The sequence below is a fragment of the Trichinella spiralis genome (assembly GCF_000181795.1).
Source record: "Trichinella spiralis strain ISS 195 chromosome Unknown Scfld2, whole genome shotgun sequence".
NCBI lineage: Eukaryota > Metazoa > Nematoda > Enoplea > Trichinellida > Trichinellidae > Trichinella > Trichinella spiralis.
In genome coordinates, this window is record NW_003526941.1 from 7,356,407 (window position 1) to 7,369,693 (window position 13,287).

The window sequence follows — 13,287 nt, forward strand, 5'->3', positions numbered from 1 at the left end:
TATATTTTTGATGATTTAAAATCAAAATTGTTTATGATGATTACGGCTTTGGTGTAAAACAGTTGTCAGTAAAACAGGTATAAGATTAAACGACAAGAAGCGCTTTCTTTGAATTGGAATAGAATTTCACGCACAGACGCACACACAGATAAATGCATATGTGCATGTATGTTTGTATGTATATGCATATGAACATTCCGGATAATATTACTAGCTAATGTTCATTTAGTAAAGTAGCAATTCAATGCCGTCGTTTAGGAAACTAACCTCATAAATGAACGACGGCATCAGTTGTATAAGAACGTGGACTAAAATTAGCATCATTTCTCAGTGAATACAGCTTAGATTATAATTAATCGCAATAAAAAGGAAAAAAAACAAAAGAAATATTGCATTTTCAGCATTGAAAAGTATTATGATTCATTTTGGTGCGTTAATTACTCAAAACACTGAACATTGCTTGCAACATTTGCCAAACAAGATGTCACTGATGAATTATATACAAACGCGTTAGCAACACTGAAGAGTGTGCATAATAGAAGTTCTGTCCCACGCAAAACAAACTTTGCACATGAAATGAATAACAAATTTTCAAGTATAGATTAACTAATAGCAAAGTCAATCTGTAAATGCTTTTCAAAATTGTATACATTAAATTATCGACATTATAACGCATACTTTTTGTAATGGATGAAACATCACTACTTAAAATTGAATTCTTAAATTTATCATTCTTTGCTTATAATAACTGAATATAAATGTAATGGAAAACTTAAAAAGCGGTGGCTATCCAGATATCCGTTTGTGCGATATTGAGTTTTTCTGGAAATATCAAACTAACGGATATTTGGATAGCTGTTGAAAATATTCACTGATGAATTGATCCATTAATGATTACATAGAGAAATAATTTGTAATAATAATAATATATTGTAGTGAAATATGCCAATTTGTTAAATTCATAGGTGGATAAGAAAAAGTGTACAGTTTTCTCCAATTGCAAAGTTCCTAGTTTGAAAGTTGTAACAATTGAATATTAAGTTTCATTTCGACTGCTTGCATGCGTGTAATGTATTCATGTACATCAAGCAAGCAAGCAAGCGAGCAAGCAACGTGATGGACAAAACGTGACTTTCGCTTCGTGTTCAAACGATGTCAAGAATTCAGGTACAAAGAAAACAATACAGGCAAACTAGTAAACAAATAAACAAATGGACAGTTTGATTTCAAGTTGACGCCAACACGCTGGTAACGGGCCGACATCCACAAACAAAAGAGGTTCGACCCAAGCTAACAACTTTAATCACATTAAACCGTGTCAACTCGCGCAAGTAAAACCACTCGACAAAACACTTGTACTTCTTCTTTTTCTGTTGTTGTCTGCTATTTTCCCTCCTCTGCTCTGCTTTCCACATCTCCCTCTCTACTGCACGCCTCCCTCTCTCCCTTTCTCTCTCGCTCGCTCGCTCGCCCTCTGCATTCTACAACCGGCAGATAAAATGAATGATTAATTTGCATATCGCCCGTGTGAGTGAAGATTTCCACGTGTAAAAATCAGTTCACTTTCATATTTATTCTATGCCATTGTTTTGCACATCTATTTGACAAGAATCATTAATACATTTTTCATCTTTCGTATAAAATAAATTCAGGTAAATAGATTACATTTTAAATCAATCTCAAAAATCATCAAATGTATTCAATTCACAAATAAGCACGTGCTTTCTTTTTCTAAATAATTGGAATGCATGCTTAAGTTTGTAAAGGTTTATTTTTTTTTCTTCATTTGCTTTTTATCTGATTTGTCAAATATTTACTGATGCAATTTTAAGTGGAGACAAATGAAACCCATTTCAATACTTCTGGATTGCATTTACATTTAACCGGTTAATTAGTTTGCCAGTTTCGCTTTATCAATTTATAAATAAGCTTATTACTTTTACTTTCCATGCAAATGCGTAACCTTTACAATTACTGGCCTCAGAAAATTTTACATAATTGTAAATATGCATATAAAGTATCTTTAAGGTCATTTCCTGTTGTTGAATTGCACACATTTAAAGTACATAAGTTGTAAAATCAACTTTAAACTGGATTCGAAAAACACCATCTGACGTGCAAAATGTCTTGGAAGAAAAGAATTCCACGAATAAAGGGCTTAGAAAATCCATTATCAAGTGAATATTAAAACTGCTAGTGCAGATTCATTCAGACCGTGAATCAACACAAAGAAAATGTACTAATTAATAATAAGCATCTGAAATTTTTTCTTCAACTACGTTTCCCTCTGCATAAAAATATCCAATGCAGTAGTTAGTGTTTTCGCAAAGCTTTCTTCAGATATAGATGATCAAATCAATTCAGGTAGAGAGGAGTTTCACTTTTCTCCAATAACTGCTTTGAACAAGTGATTTTAAAAATAAAACCACGCATTTGCTTTTCAATTTCTATTTTTAAATTAGCATTTGAAAATGTCCCTTTGTGCAACTGGATGAAACAATATTTCGTTTCAACCTTCTAGAATGGCAAATTCATTTCAAAGTTATGCGATTTTCAAACGATAATGATAGAGGAATATTCAAAATTGAAAAAGAACATTATTCCATACATACGATCAAAGAACAAATCAACTAGTACAGTAATTCTGTGATGTGACGAGCAAGTAATTTTTGCAATTTACTCATCGCTATGGAATGCGCAGTTTGCAATTTTTTTTACACATGCCGTTCAGATAGCTAGCTATTGATGATAATGACAATGATGTTCACGGCAGGCTTTTCAAAGCGCGCAATTTCTATAAATTGTCCTCCCACGACCGGAAATAATAATTTAGCGCGTCTAGCGTTTTGCGTACACATGCCAAGTCATTGTTTACGGCACAAGGGGTTGGAGATGATAAAATTATGAATGAGGTTGGTATTTTGAAGTGGGCAAAAAAGTAAAAAAAAGTTTTTTCTTCACACAACGGAGGTGAAAAGATGAAAGCAGCGTAGGAGTAAGGCGTCGGTAAAGCAAAGTAACAAAGCAGCTGATGCAGATTTTCGACGATGAATGCATTTTTGGAATGTAATGACGCAAAACATTGAACGCAAAATTGAACAGGATTTCTAAGTTTCAAATGATCATTTTCCAAAACTATTTTCAAATGTACATGTATATATATATATATATATGCGTGTGTGCATGTGGACATGTATATATTTCCATGTATATAAATAAAAACCAAAAGAAATAAATGAGCTACAAACAGCTTTTTCTCAACACAACAGTTGCGGTTATAATTTGTTTACCGATTGTTTGAATGATCAACGCTACTATTTATATTTTTGGTTGCTTTGCCCCGGGGCTTGTCATTTTCCTGACCAATCTTCGTTGTATTTGATAACTTTGAAGAAATTGATGATCCTCCCCCGTAGTTGAGCCAACCGCACTCCGCCTAAAGCCTACTAACGTACGAAACTTGTTCCACAGGAGACTGGCCGAAAAATTTTGGCCACACACTTCAACGCCATGCAAACACAACGATCCGGTCAAGTAGTCACTAGCATGCCTGATCAGTGGACAAAAATCTACCGTCATCCAGTATCAGTTGAATTTATAAAAAAAAATAACCCACTTCACAGAGCAAATCTATCTCACTTATCTGCAAGAAATTGTAGATTTTCTAAATTTCATTCATATGCCCCTGCTTAATAGCTGTAGAGAATAGCTTAAAGATATACTACACCTCTACGTTCACTAGTCAAAATTACATATTGCTTTTTTGTCCAATTCAGTTAATTCAAATCAGTAGTTGAATTTTTCAAAGTTTGCAAGAAATAAAACCAAAAAAAGATCTACAACTTTTTTCCATGCTACATGCACATTTTCGTGAGAAATTGATGCTGTCATGTAGTTTGCAAGAGTACAACTAAAAATACGCAACAAGGCGGTTTGATGAAAGTTCTACTGATTGATGGAATGTCATTAGTAAGCTTAGTTGAAACTTTGACTCTTTGTTTCACTATCAGCTAACGAAACTGTTTACTCAGCAAGACAGATGTCAGAAGGAATTACCATAAAGCTTACGTAATATTTTCTTTCAGATTTTAATAGACAACATTATACATATACATTGTCCTAATAATTTAATGCATATATATATATACATATATATAAATTTTCTATCTTGTAGTTTCAGCATTATGTTTAGAGTTAAAAATTATTATTATTATTATTATTATTATTATATATGCATAGATGTTCAAAAGTTTGAAATAATGTTTTCCATTTTAATTAAAAAAGTTGTTACAAATAATAAAACAACACAATTAATCGACTGTTGTTAGGGATTACATTATTTTATCAGCTAATCGAATGATTTGTTTGCTTAAAATACACTTGCAACTTCACTGAACAGAAAATGTTGTTTGAAAAGTATCAATAAAAAATTGCTTAATTGCAACCAACCCACTGTTTGTGCTGACAGTGATAGCATCGGTTTTGGAAACGACGTCATTGACGCTTGGAACATCTCCCTGGGAGAAAATATAAAAATGCAATGTGTGTTCATTTAGTGCTGCAGCAGACTAGTGTAATTTTGTTCAAAGCAATACAAATGTCCAAAAGACGACCGACCACCTTTCATCAAATACATCCGATGCGCAGTAAGTACGTGAATAATGGAAAATATAAATATTTAACTAAATATATACATATATGTTATGCATTGATGAGTGAAAAGAATGATCAATTTGCAACTTTGTTTCCAATGTTGAAACATTCCAAACCGATGATAAAAGCAAATACTATGCATGGTATGGTGAAAATATTTTTGTCACTTTTTGCTTTGAACATTAATTTTTCTAGTTTTGCGTTTTTTTTTCGAAAATGGTTTCACTTGATCACTTGACTAATAATATAGTACAGAAAAGTGTCACTTTTCCAAATGTCATATCCATTATGCTGCTTTGTGATTGAAATTGTAAAAGAAAAAGAGACTAGAGAAATACTGGAGAGAGGTAATTAAAGAGTTAATATTTCAATCCAAGATGTTCAGTATTTTTTCCATTCAACAATTATCCAAAAGAGATTTTAAGAATGATTAAGTAATTAAGAAAAAAGAGGTAAAGAAAGAGCAAAGAAAGAAAAAAAAATAGAAATATCAAAAGGTGATTTGCTTTGAAAATAAGTTCTCAGATCGTGAAGAAAGCAGCAAGCAAGCAAGCAATAAAGCGCAATTGTGCAGGAGAACTGAGAGACAAACACGTACGAATTGGCTTTCAAACTTTTCCAATGGGGAAAGTTCAAGGCAGGCAGTAGTATAAAAAGTTAGCAGCAGCAGCAGCAGCCGTTAGCATGAAACAACGACCGGCTTGATTTATAATATTAAAACCCAACGCCATCTATATCCTCCCACTGAGCAGGTACTTCCGGTTGGCATGTTGAAATTTCACACCGCGCGCAAATTTCAGATGCTAAAACGTTGGAAAGATCCGTTGTTGTTATTTTCGCAAACATCAATGTCAATAAAATGTTGCTGTCAACAACAAAGGAAAGAAAAAAAATATTTTCTTTTTTGTTTTGCTATTTGCATTTATTACAACTTGGTGGGAAAAATGAATGTTATTGTTGTAGTTGTAAATGATTGGATCTTTTTTGACGATGAATATTTTTCAGAACATCAATGCCGAGATGATAGAGAAGTAGAAGAATATTCTGACGTGAAGCAGCTGCCACACAAGGTCGACTCGTGCGTATGTTATGTGTATGCATCATGCATGCTCTGTGTCTGAAGCCGGTCCTGACAGGGTCGTGTTTCTGATGCGATGCAATTCATGACGATTTTGTTGTGCACCTTACGGTTACGGATGCGGTGGCTGTTAATAACGATAATTGTCGTAAAATACAACCAAAAATAAGATAATCAACCGAACACCAGCAGAAGAATTGTTCACAAAACTATGCACACAAGCAGCGAAGAAGATCTAATGATAATAATAATCATCAACATTGTCATCTTCAAAAATGTAAGTGGGAAATGTATTTTTTTTGTTTCGTTTTGTTTTTTGATTTTTCATCATTTTTGCACATGTTTGCTCATATCAACAACAAACAGAACTTTCAATTGCAATTTAAGAAGAAAAAGAATAAGAAACTTTTACACTTCACAATTTTGCAACCATTTTCATCAGTTTAATGTTTGAATGATACGGCAGAAGAAAGAGGAGGAGAGGTTTTCATGAAAACAACATAAACTGACTGAACAACTTTCCCACGATCTTCAGATAAAACAACAACAAAACAAAAATTAGCTAACGCAGCTTCATCTCTCACTGCATGTGGTACAACAAGAGCGATACAAAAGCAATGATAAAAATTGTTGTCGTCATCATTTCTTCTCTGCAGCATGATATTTATATTGCAGGTCAATCAATCAATCAATTAATTAATTTATTGGCGGCTAATTGAGTGGATTTGCCAACGTCATCGGTATTATTATTATTATTATTATTATAATACCTCGATTACTATACTACAGCAAACCAACAAGTACCACTAGCACTATACTTTTAACATTTCCATCACAATACAAAAATATGAAGTTGTTTGTTTTTTGCTTCATATACTACAAAAATGAAAAAGAGAAAACAACTATTGTTATCTTCGGTTTCTGGTCAAGTAGCAAAGTGGAGATAAAAGGCCAACGTTGTCACATGTAGAATAGGTCAGATGCAAATCGCAATGATGAAAAGAAGAAGAATAAAAAATATGCATATATGTGTATATGCAATAATGCAATCTGTTGATCATAGAGAACGATTAACTGATCCGTAAAAAATGGAAGCCAAGCTAGATAGATAACTTTCTCTTACAGCATTTATTATCTATTGCATGGATGCTTTGTTGTGCAAAAATGATTAGTCATATTTTCCGTTGATATCGATGACAGAATCTTCAATAAATTGCCCAAAATAGAATATTAAAAAAAACCACACAAAATTGATGATCAAAATGAAAAGCCAACTTTTCCGAATTTCAGGCTTTTGTAAGAAGATAAAAATTTGAAGAAGCACGTCGCCTGGCATCAGAGACACTTTGGTATGCGAAAAACGAGGTCGGCTGTTGGCGGTAAGTTAAGATCTATGTTCTGGCTTCAGTGGAAGCCCGCCGGCAAGGCGACCTTGTCCCAAGACGGACACGTGTCACAAACGTGAGACTTGAACGAGTTTGAAGAAGAGAAAACTTACAAAATTGAGCCACACATCATCATCATCATCATCATATTTTCTCATACCTGTTGTTTACTTATTACATGTAAAAAAAGTAAACAACAACAGTGAACCACAACAAAAGGTAGCTATTTGAATCAATACAAAAATGATGCAAATTACTAACCGATTGTCAAGCCGACCAGACGGCGCCAATATATGTGTGTGTGTGTGCTTGTGTGTCGCGTTTTCGTCGTCATCCATGTTTACATTGCAAAGATGCACACGTTTGTAGAAGATTGCAACGTACGGCAAAGAGATCCGGCCAGATCCTTCCCTCATAATTTTAGCTCACCAATCGATGATGATGATGATTGAACTATTACTGAGAAAATGCCTCAATTCGAAAAGCTGCATCTTCTTCGCCTCTCTCATTTCCTCTGCTGCATAAATACAACTACACACAAAAATGAACCCTGTTTCAAGTATCTCCAACCAAAGGTATGTAACTTCACATTTACATTTGCATAAAATTTAAACTTTACAAACAATTTCAATTTACAGTAGAAAAAATAGTAATTCTTTGTAAAAAAAATTTCCCTCTGCACGAAGAAAATTATAATATCAGTATTTAAAATAATAAACTCTTAAAATATATAAACTGCAATAAAAAATGTTCATAAATAGTTTCAGATAAAAAACTCTGAATAATTAATATTGTCATAAGTTGAAAATAATCATTATCATTAATTACGGTTTATTTTTTGATCAAAAACATAGAAAAATCACCTCACACCAACCTTTGTGTATATTGAAATCAATCAAAATTATTTCATTGCAAATTAAATGGCGCCAGACAGTTGTAATATTTACAGTAGCAGTGTGCTTACAGTATTTACGGGAAATGTACTACTAAAAGGTATGTACAGATTCGACGGATTGCATTTTTTTATTCTATTATTTAAACGTATACTTTTTTTTCCACTTGCAACTACTGCAAATTGTTACTCGGTGGTGTAGTATTTGCTTTCAAATAATGGACAATCATAATGATCATTCAATTTGAAATTTTCAGTAAAAAAGCAATTGACAATAATCAAAAATAAACACGCAGAATTGTTTACATAAATTAATAAATATGTAATTTTTATGTATTGAATTGAAAGCAGTTCATTTTTCATCTGTAAATTCAATTTTCCAACCGTTGTTCAAACTGCTTGCGGTGAAGGACTGAAGCAATATTATGCATCATTTTGCTTAGCAAATAGACGATACACGACCAGACATTGTTTAAGTACAGCGGAGTAGACATTTTTGGGCAAAGCTTGGCGACCAGCCGACGCCAGCTTTTTCGGCTTTGCAAATGCAAATACAGGTGCGTTGATAAACTTATTTGAAGAAATTCATTCCAAGACAAGAGTCAACAAAATCTGCTTTCTCAAAAAGCTACCCTTTCACAAAATTGTTGGCGAAATGCCAGATTCCGTTTGTCAAATAGAAAATTTTTCATAATGTAACACATGAGCAAAGTAAATTATGCATGCTAAAACAACAGTTTGTTTGTTGTAAGCTTGTACGAACGGGCAAATGACAATGAAAATCAATTTCACATTTTCAAACTAATAATAATTAGAATAAACACAAAGTATTTAAAATGATGTAAAAAAATACGAGAAAATTGCATCCATTTGATGTTCCACTAGTTTTGTGATACGTATCTTTGGAAAAAGAACCGAAACAGCACATAGATGTGAAAGTATTCAAATTCCACTGTGCCAGGCCGTAAAGATGAAAATGGCAAACAGGAACATTTATTCAGCTGAATAATATTTCAATGAATGATATTTAATATCAGTCGTGTGTTTTCTGTCTGGAGATTTGAATTCAAGTAAATTGCGGTGGAATAATATTTGAAATTAATTTACGCATTACAAATTATTATACGAAACAAAACTTTGCAAAAACCCCCACAGTTGATTGAAGTTTGAAATTTTCGTTTCCTACCTATCTGTTAGCTGGATGCCAGTTTATAATGATAGCATTTTCCTTTCACCGGTGTAGATGACTCGTTTTTCATTAAATAATTATAATCATAAATAATGAATGCATTCGACACAACTTGATCATGATGAGAGAAAAAAAACCAGGAATAATTCCTCCATATAAGAGAATTACTTAATGCTTAATTAAAAGAGGTAAATTTTTACAAGATTGTTTGTCGATTTTTGAAGCAGAAAAACAACCGTTTGAAAAAGTTAATTATACACAATGGTTTGCAAAGTTGACGGTGAGAAAAGCTTCCCCAAGAGACAGATATTGCGCATCGATCAGATTCTTTTCTGCCCTAAGAACAAAACACCTTCCAGCTTATCGAATTAACAAATACGAATTTCCCATTTCCCCATACATCATCGATATTACTTTTCCAAAGTTGCCTTTTTTTTAAAAAAATTTTAATAACACATTCGATAGATTGAAAAAAAGTTATAATTGGTCGATGAAATTGAACACCCCTCAGTGTTATATGTGGGAAGTGTAAATGGTGACTGGCGCAGTATGTGACCGTTCAGAATTGAAATTTAACTTGCAGGAGAAAAAACATTTTTCAAGCGTTCTTGTATCCAAGCGACCGGCCGGCGGTCGGTCAAAAATATCATCAATCTGTTTAATGCTTTTGTGCTTTCTTTCTTTCTGTCCATCTATAATATTTTTCCTACTATTCAATGCTGATTGACGGTTTTGTTGCATTTTTGAAAACTATCCGCATCTATCTGTGGACGATTTGAATTCTCAAAAGTAAGTTTTCCCTTTAATTGTCCCACTTCTCGAATGTTAGCTTGAGAAAAATTGAGAAAAACCGTTTCCATTAAAATACAAACGTCGGAAAGTTGAAAACTTAATACAGTAAACTGATTGTTAAGTGTTTTCGTAATTTGGATGAAATTTGTGAAATAAAAAAGCGATCAAGTGAAACGACGGTGAGTTAATGGTCAATTTGAAAATTGCCGACTGTTCAGTGAACTGGATTAAATTTCGCCGCAGCAAAATGTTCAACCTTGACGTTGTGAATATTGATTGTGAAGAAAAATGTTGATCAAAGAAAAAACAACAAGTAGTTGATATTATAGTCATTTTGACGTTGTAAATGAAAATAAAAATAACAAAGAGGGAGGAAAAACTGACCCGCACGGGAAGTTCGTGAAACCAAAGTGGACACGTAAAAAATATGTATAAAAAAATCAGAAATACAAGTTGTTCTTTCTTCTTAAATTCAAAAAACTATTATTAAATTTGAATTTTTTCAAAAAAAAGAATTTTTGAAATTTGAAAAGTAGCTAATTTTTCCGTGTTATTATCAGAAAGTTACTGTAGCAATGAAAAATCTTGTGAGCGAAAAGAGAAACATTTTGAAAAGTGAAAGTGAGTGAGTGAGTGAGAGAATAAGTGAAAGCCAGCGGGATGGATGGATGTTGATCGTTCGGTTGGGTTGGGGGAAATTTTGCGAAACGTGTTTCGTGTCCGGCTCGTTGTTTTTCAGTTCATGCTTGACAGAGGAGCGTTGAAATAAATTTTGTCCGGCTGCAATTAACACAGCCAGTTCGACAAATGTCGCGTTCCCTTTTTTTTTCTTCATTTTCTTCTTGAAAATTGTTCATTAAAAAGATAATAATAAAAACAAGAAGTGACCGTCGATTGCAACGTGACTTTCTACTATTCTGCTAATATATGCTAATGCTGAGTAATTCAATTGTTGTTGTTTTGTTTTGTTTTTTTAAACTTTATCTCGTATCAACTTTTTGAAATATGATCCATTCATATTTTATTATGCAAAATTTGATGATCATCAATTTCAATACTACTTGAGTGCCTTTTTGTTGATCACTGTGGTCCACGTCATCGTTGGTGCCGTCGATCGTGCCGTCGACTATTTCCCGATCGTGGCGGGTGTGGCTATTGCATAATGGCGGATGCTGCTAATGAAGAAGTTATGCAGAAAAAAATTATGCTTTTCCTCCCCGATCTGTCAACAAGTTTGCCGCTGAATTTCAAGCTGAAGTACCAGAAAACGAAAGCAAGTTCAATTTTCAACACGTCGTCTGGGAAGAAACCAAAAAATTCCACTCGGACCGTCGTCATTTTTGAATAAGCTCTATTAATATTATTTTTCGAGAACAATTTTCACACGAATATCAAAATACACAAGAACAACAACACCAAGGAGTGAAATTTAAATTTCCGAATTAATTATAATTATTATAATTCATGCATTTTTAAGAGTTCTATATTTCTTGTTTTATTTGTTGCTTTGTAAAAAAAGAATTTTTTTTAATAATCATGAGTATTATGATGAGAAAGTCTGTTTTCAGAATTTTCAATGGAACGAAGAAAAGATTGTCCTCTCAAAGTATTGTTGTTGCAGACGGTGCGAAAACAAAATTATACGGATACACACGCTGACGCCCACGCCCGACCGCCCGGCCGTTTGTTCAATTGCGTTCACGTTTCAAGCGTTCAACTTTGAACATTAAAAGGCGAATCATAAATCATCAACAGGCAAAATTATAATTTATATCAAAACGATTCGCATGGATAAATTATTAATTAATTTTCAAATAATAATTCCCTATTCCGAAATCGACACTTCGCAGACACGGTAACGCGGCTCGCTCAGGGTTTTGGCGATTTTTATCGATCAGTTTTCATTTTCGAATTTGACCCCAATTAGCAATAAGCATCGGCGTAGCTTAAGCGATGACGACCACCGTCAACGTTTTTCGCCCACCGTTAGTCGGGGGATATCTATCGACATTTTCTTTTCCTGGTCAACTTTATCAGACATACAGACATTTTCTTTCTTACCAAAATTTTCCCATCTGGTTTTCAAGTTTATCACAAATTAATATACCAATTATTAATAATATTTTTTTTTCCATTTTCCAAAAGCTGAAACAAGATTTGAATAAGAAGGAAGTTTTTCTAGAACCAAACAACAAGCCAGACAGATTGGAAATATTCGATTCACGTACTGTTGATTTGAAAACAAAAGAAGGTTTATAGCTAACGTTCGGCCTGATTATTTATTACGTGAACAAGGAGAACATTTGCACTTGTTATAAATTTTTTCTTTTTTGTAATTTTTTCCTTCGCTTTCGCTTTTCACTGCTTCCTTCGCCTTGCTATAGACACGGGATATCTAGGTCAGGGCCAAGATACCAGTTGTGGCTTGGTTTCTCCTCAGGCGCGTGGGTGTTTGAAGAAAATTTGTCAACGGCAGCTGCCGTCTCCACACACGGCAGAAAGCGTTTTATTGTTTGAAACAATTTCGCCAAATTGGGGAACCCCCCCCCTCCATTATCCCCGTTATGTAAAAGAAGGCACCGCCGCCGGGGTCAATTTCCTCTTCAACATTTGGAAATGAGCCAACAACAACAACAACAACAGCAACAAGTCTACGCCAGACGCCGTCACCGTCACCATTTACCGTTTGTGCCTGCACCTGTCCGTCCGTCGGTCTGCTTTTTGTACTTTTTGTTCTTATTCACCACCACCGTTGCAGGCCATTTCGAGCGTTCTCATTTCATTCCATCATCAAACCAACTACAAGCACATACACACAACAGCAGCAGCAGCAGCAGCAGTCACGTTTTCATTTTACCACCAAGTGCCATGACATGAGATTGATTGTGTTATTATTTTTATTTTTATTTTCACATCAATTAATACTACACACCAATCCCATATATTTTCACTTGTCCAATTAAGGCATTGGCAAACTTATTCTTTTGTTTCTTCTGCTTTCTTTCTTTTCTTTGCCTGCCTGCCTGCGATCCGTCTATATGTTAAAGCGTTGTGTTAGCTACTACTACTACTACTACTAGTTGTCGGGATGTTGCTTATATATATGTTTTCTTCTTCATTCACATTCTCTCTCACTTATTCATTCTTCTTTCAGAAACGGCAGCTGTTTTGTGTTTGTTGCATTTGTGATGTTATGTTCGTTGATGGAAACGTATGAATGGAATAGTTGAAGAAAAAGCTGTGCAGACGACACACACAGAGAGTGTGTGTGTGCGTGTGAGAAGAGCCAGAGATTAAA

General features: G+C 34.0%; 2 protein-coding genes across 2 annotated transcripts; both read left to right on the forward strand.

Moving 5' to 3' along the window:
- The first annotated feature begins 4,927 nt into the window (after positions 1-4,927).
- On the forward strand, positions 4,928-5,774 carry Tsp_06680 (hypothetical protein). The gene is made up of 2 exons (XM_003380472.1): positions 4,928-5,000; positions 5,659-5,774. The coding sequence occupies exons 1-2, from the start codon at positions 4,928-4,930 to the stop codon at positions 5,772-5,774; spliced, it is 189 nt and encodes a 62-aa protein (XP_003380520.1).
- A 6,168-nt stretch (positions 5,775-11,942) lies between these two features.
- Positions 11,943-13,219, forward strand: Tsp_06681 (conserved hypothetical protein). The gene is given in 5 exon segments (XM_003380473.1): positions 11,943-12,075; positions 12,172-12,240; positions 12,374-12,555; positions 12,566-12,876; positions 13,144-13,219. 5 exon segments carry the CDS (start codon positions 11,943-11,945, stop codon positions 13,217-13,219), a joined length of 771 nt encoding a protein of 256 aa, XP_003380521.1.
- Positions 13,220-13,287: the final 68 nt, after the last annotated feature.

Bases quoted from the DNA above. Each gene is read 5' to 3' on its own strand.
- Tsp_06680 (XM_003380472.1), top strand. From the start codon at position 4,928: ATGTCATATCCATTATGCTGCTTTGTGATTGAAATTGTAAAAGAAAAA. The intron at 5,001-5,658 runs GTAATTAAAGAG...AATATTTTTCAG, and splicing joins TAGAGAAATACTGGAGAGAG to AACATCAATGCCGAGATGAT.
- Tsp_06681 (XM_003380473.1), top strand. From the start codon at position 11,943: ATGACGACCACCGTCAACGTTTTTCGCCCACCGTTAGTCGGGGGATAT. The intron at 12,241-12,373 runs GTTTATAGCTAA...GCCTTGCTATAG, and splicing joins TGATTTGAAAACAAAAGAAG to ACACGGGATATCTAGGTCAG. The intron at 12,877-13,143 runs GTTATTATTTTT...TTCTTCTTTCAG, and splicing joins CATGACATGAGATTGATTGT to AAACGGCAGCTGTTTTGTGT.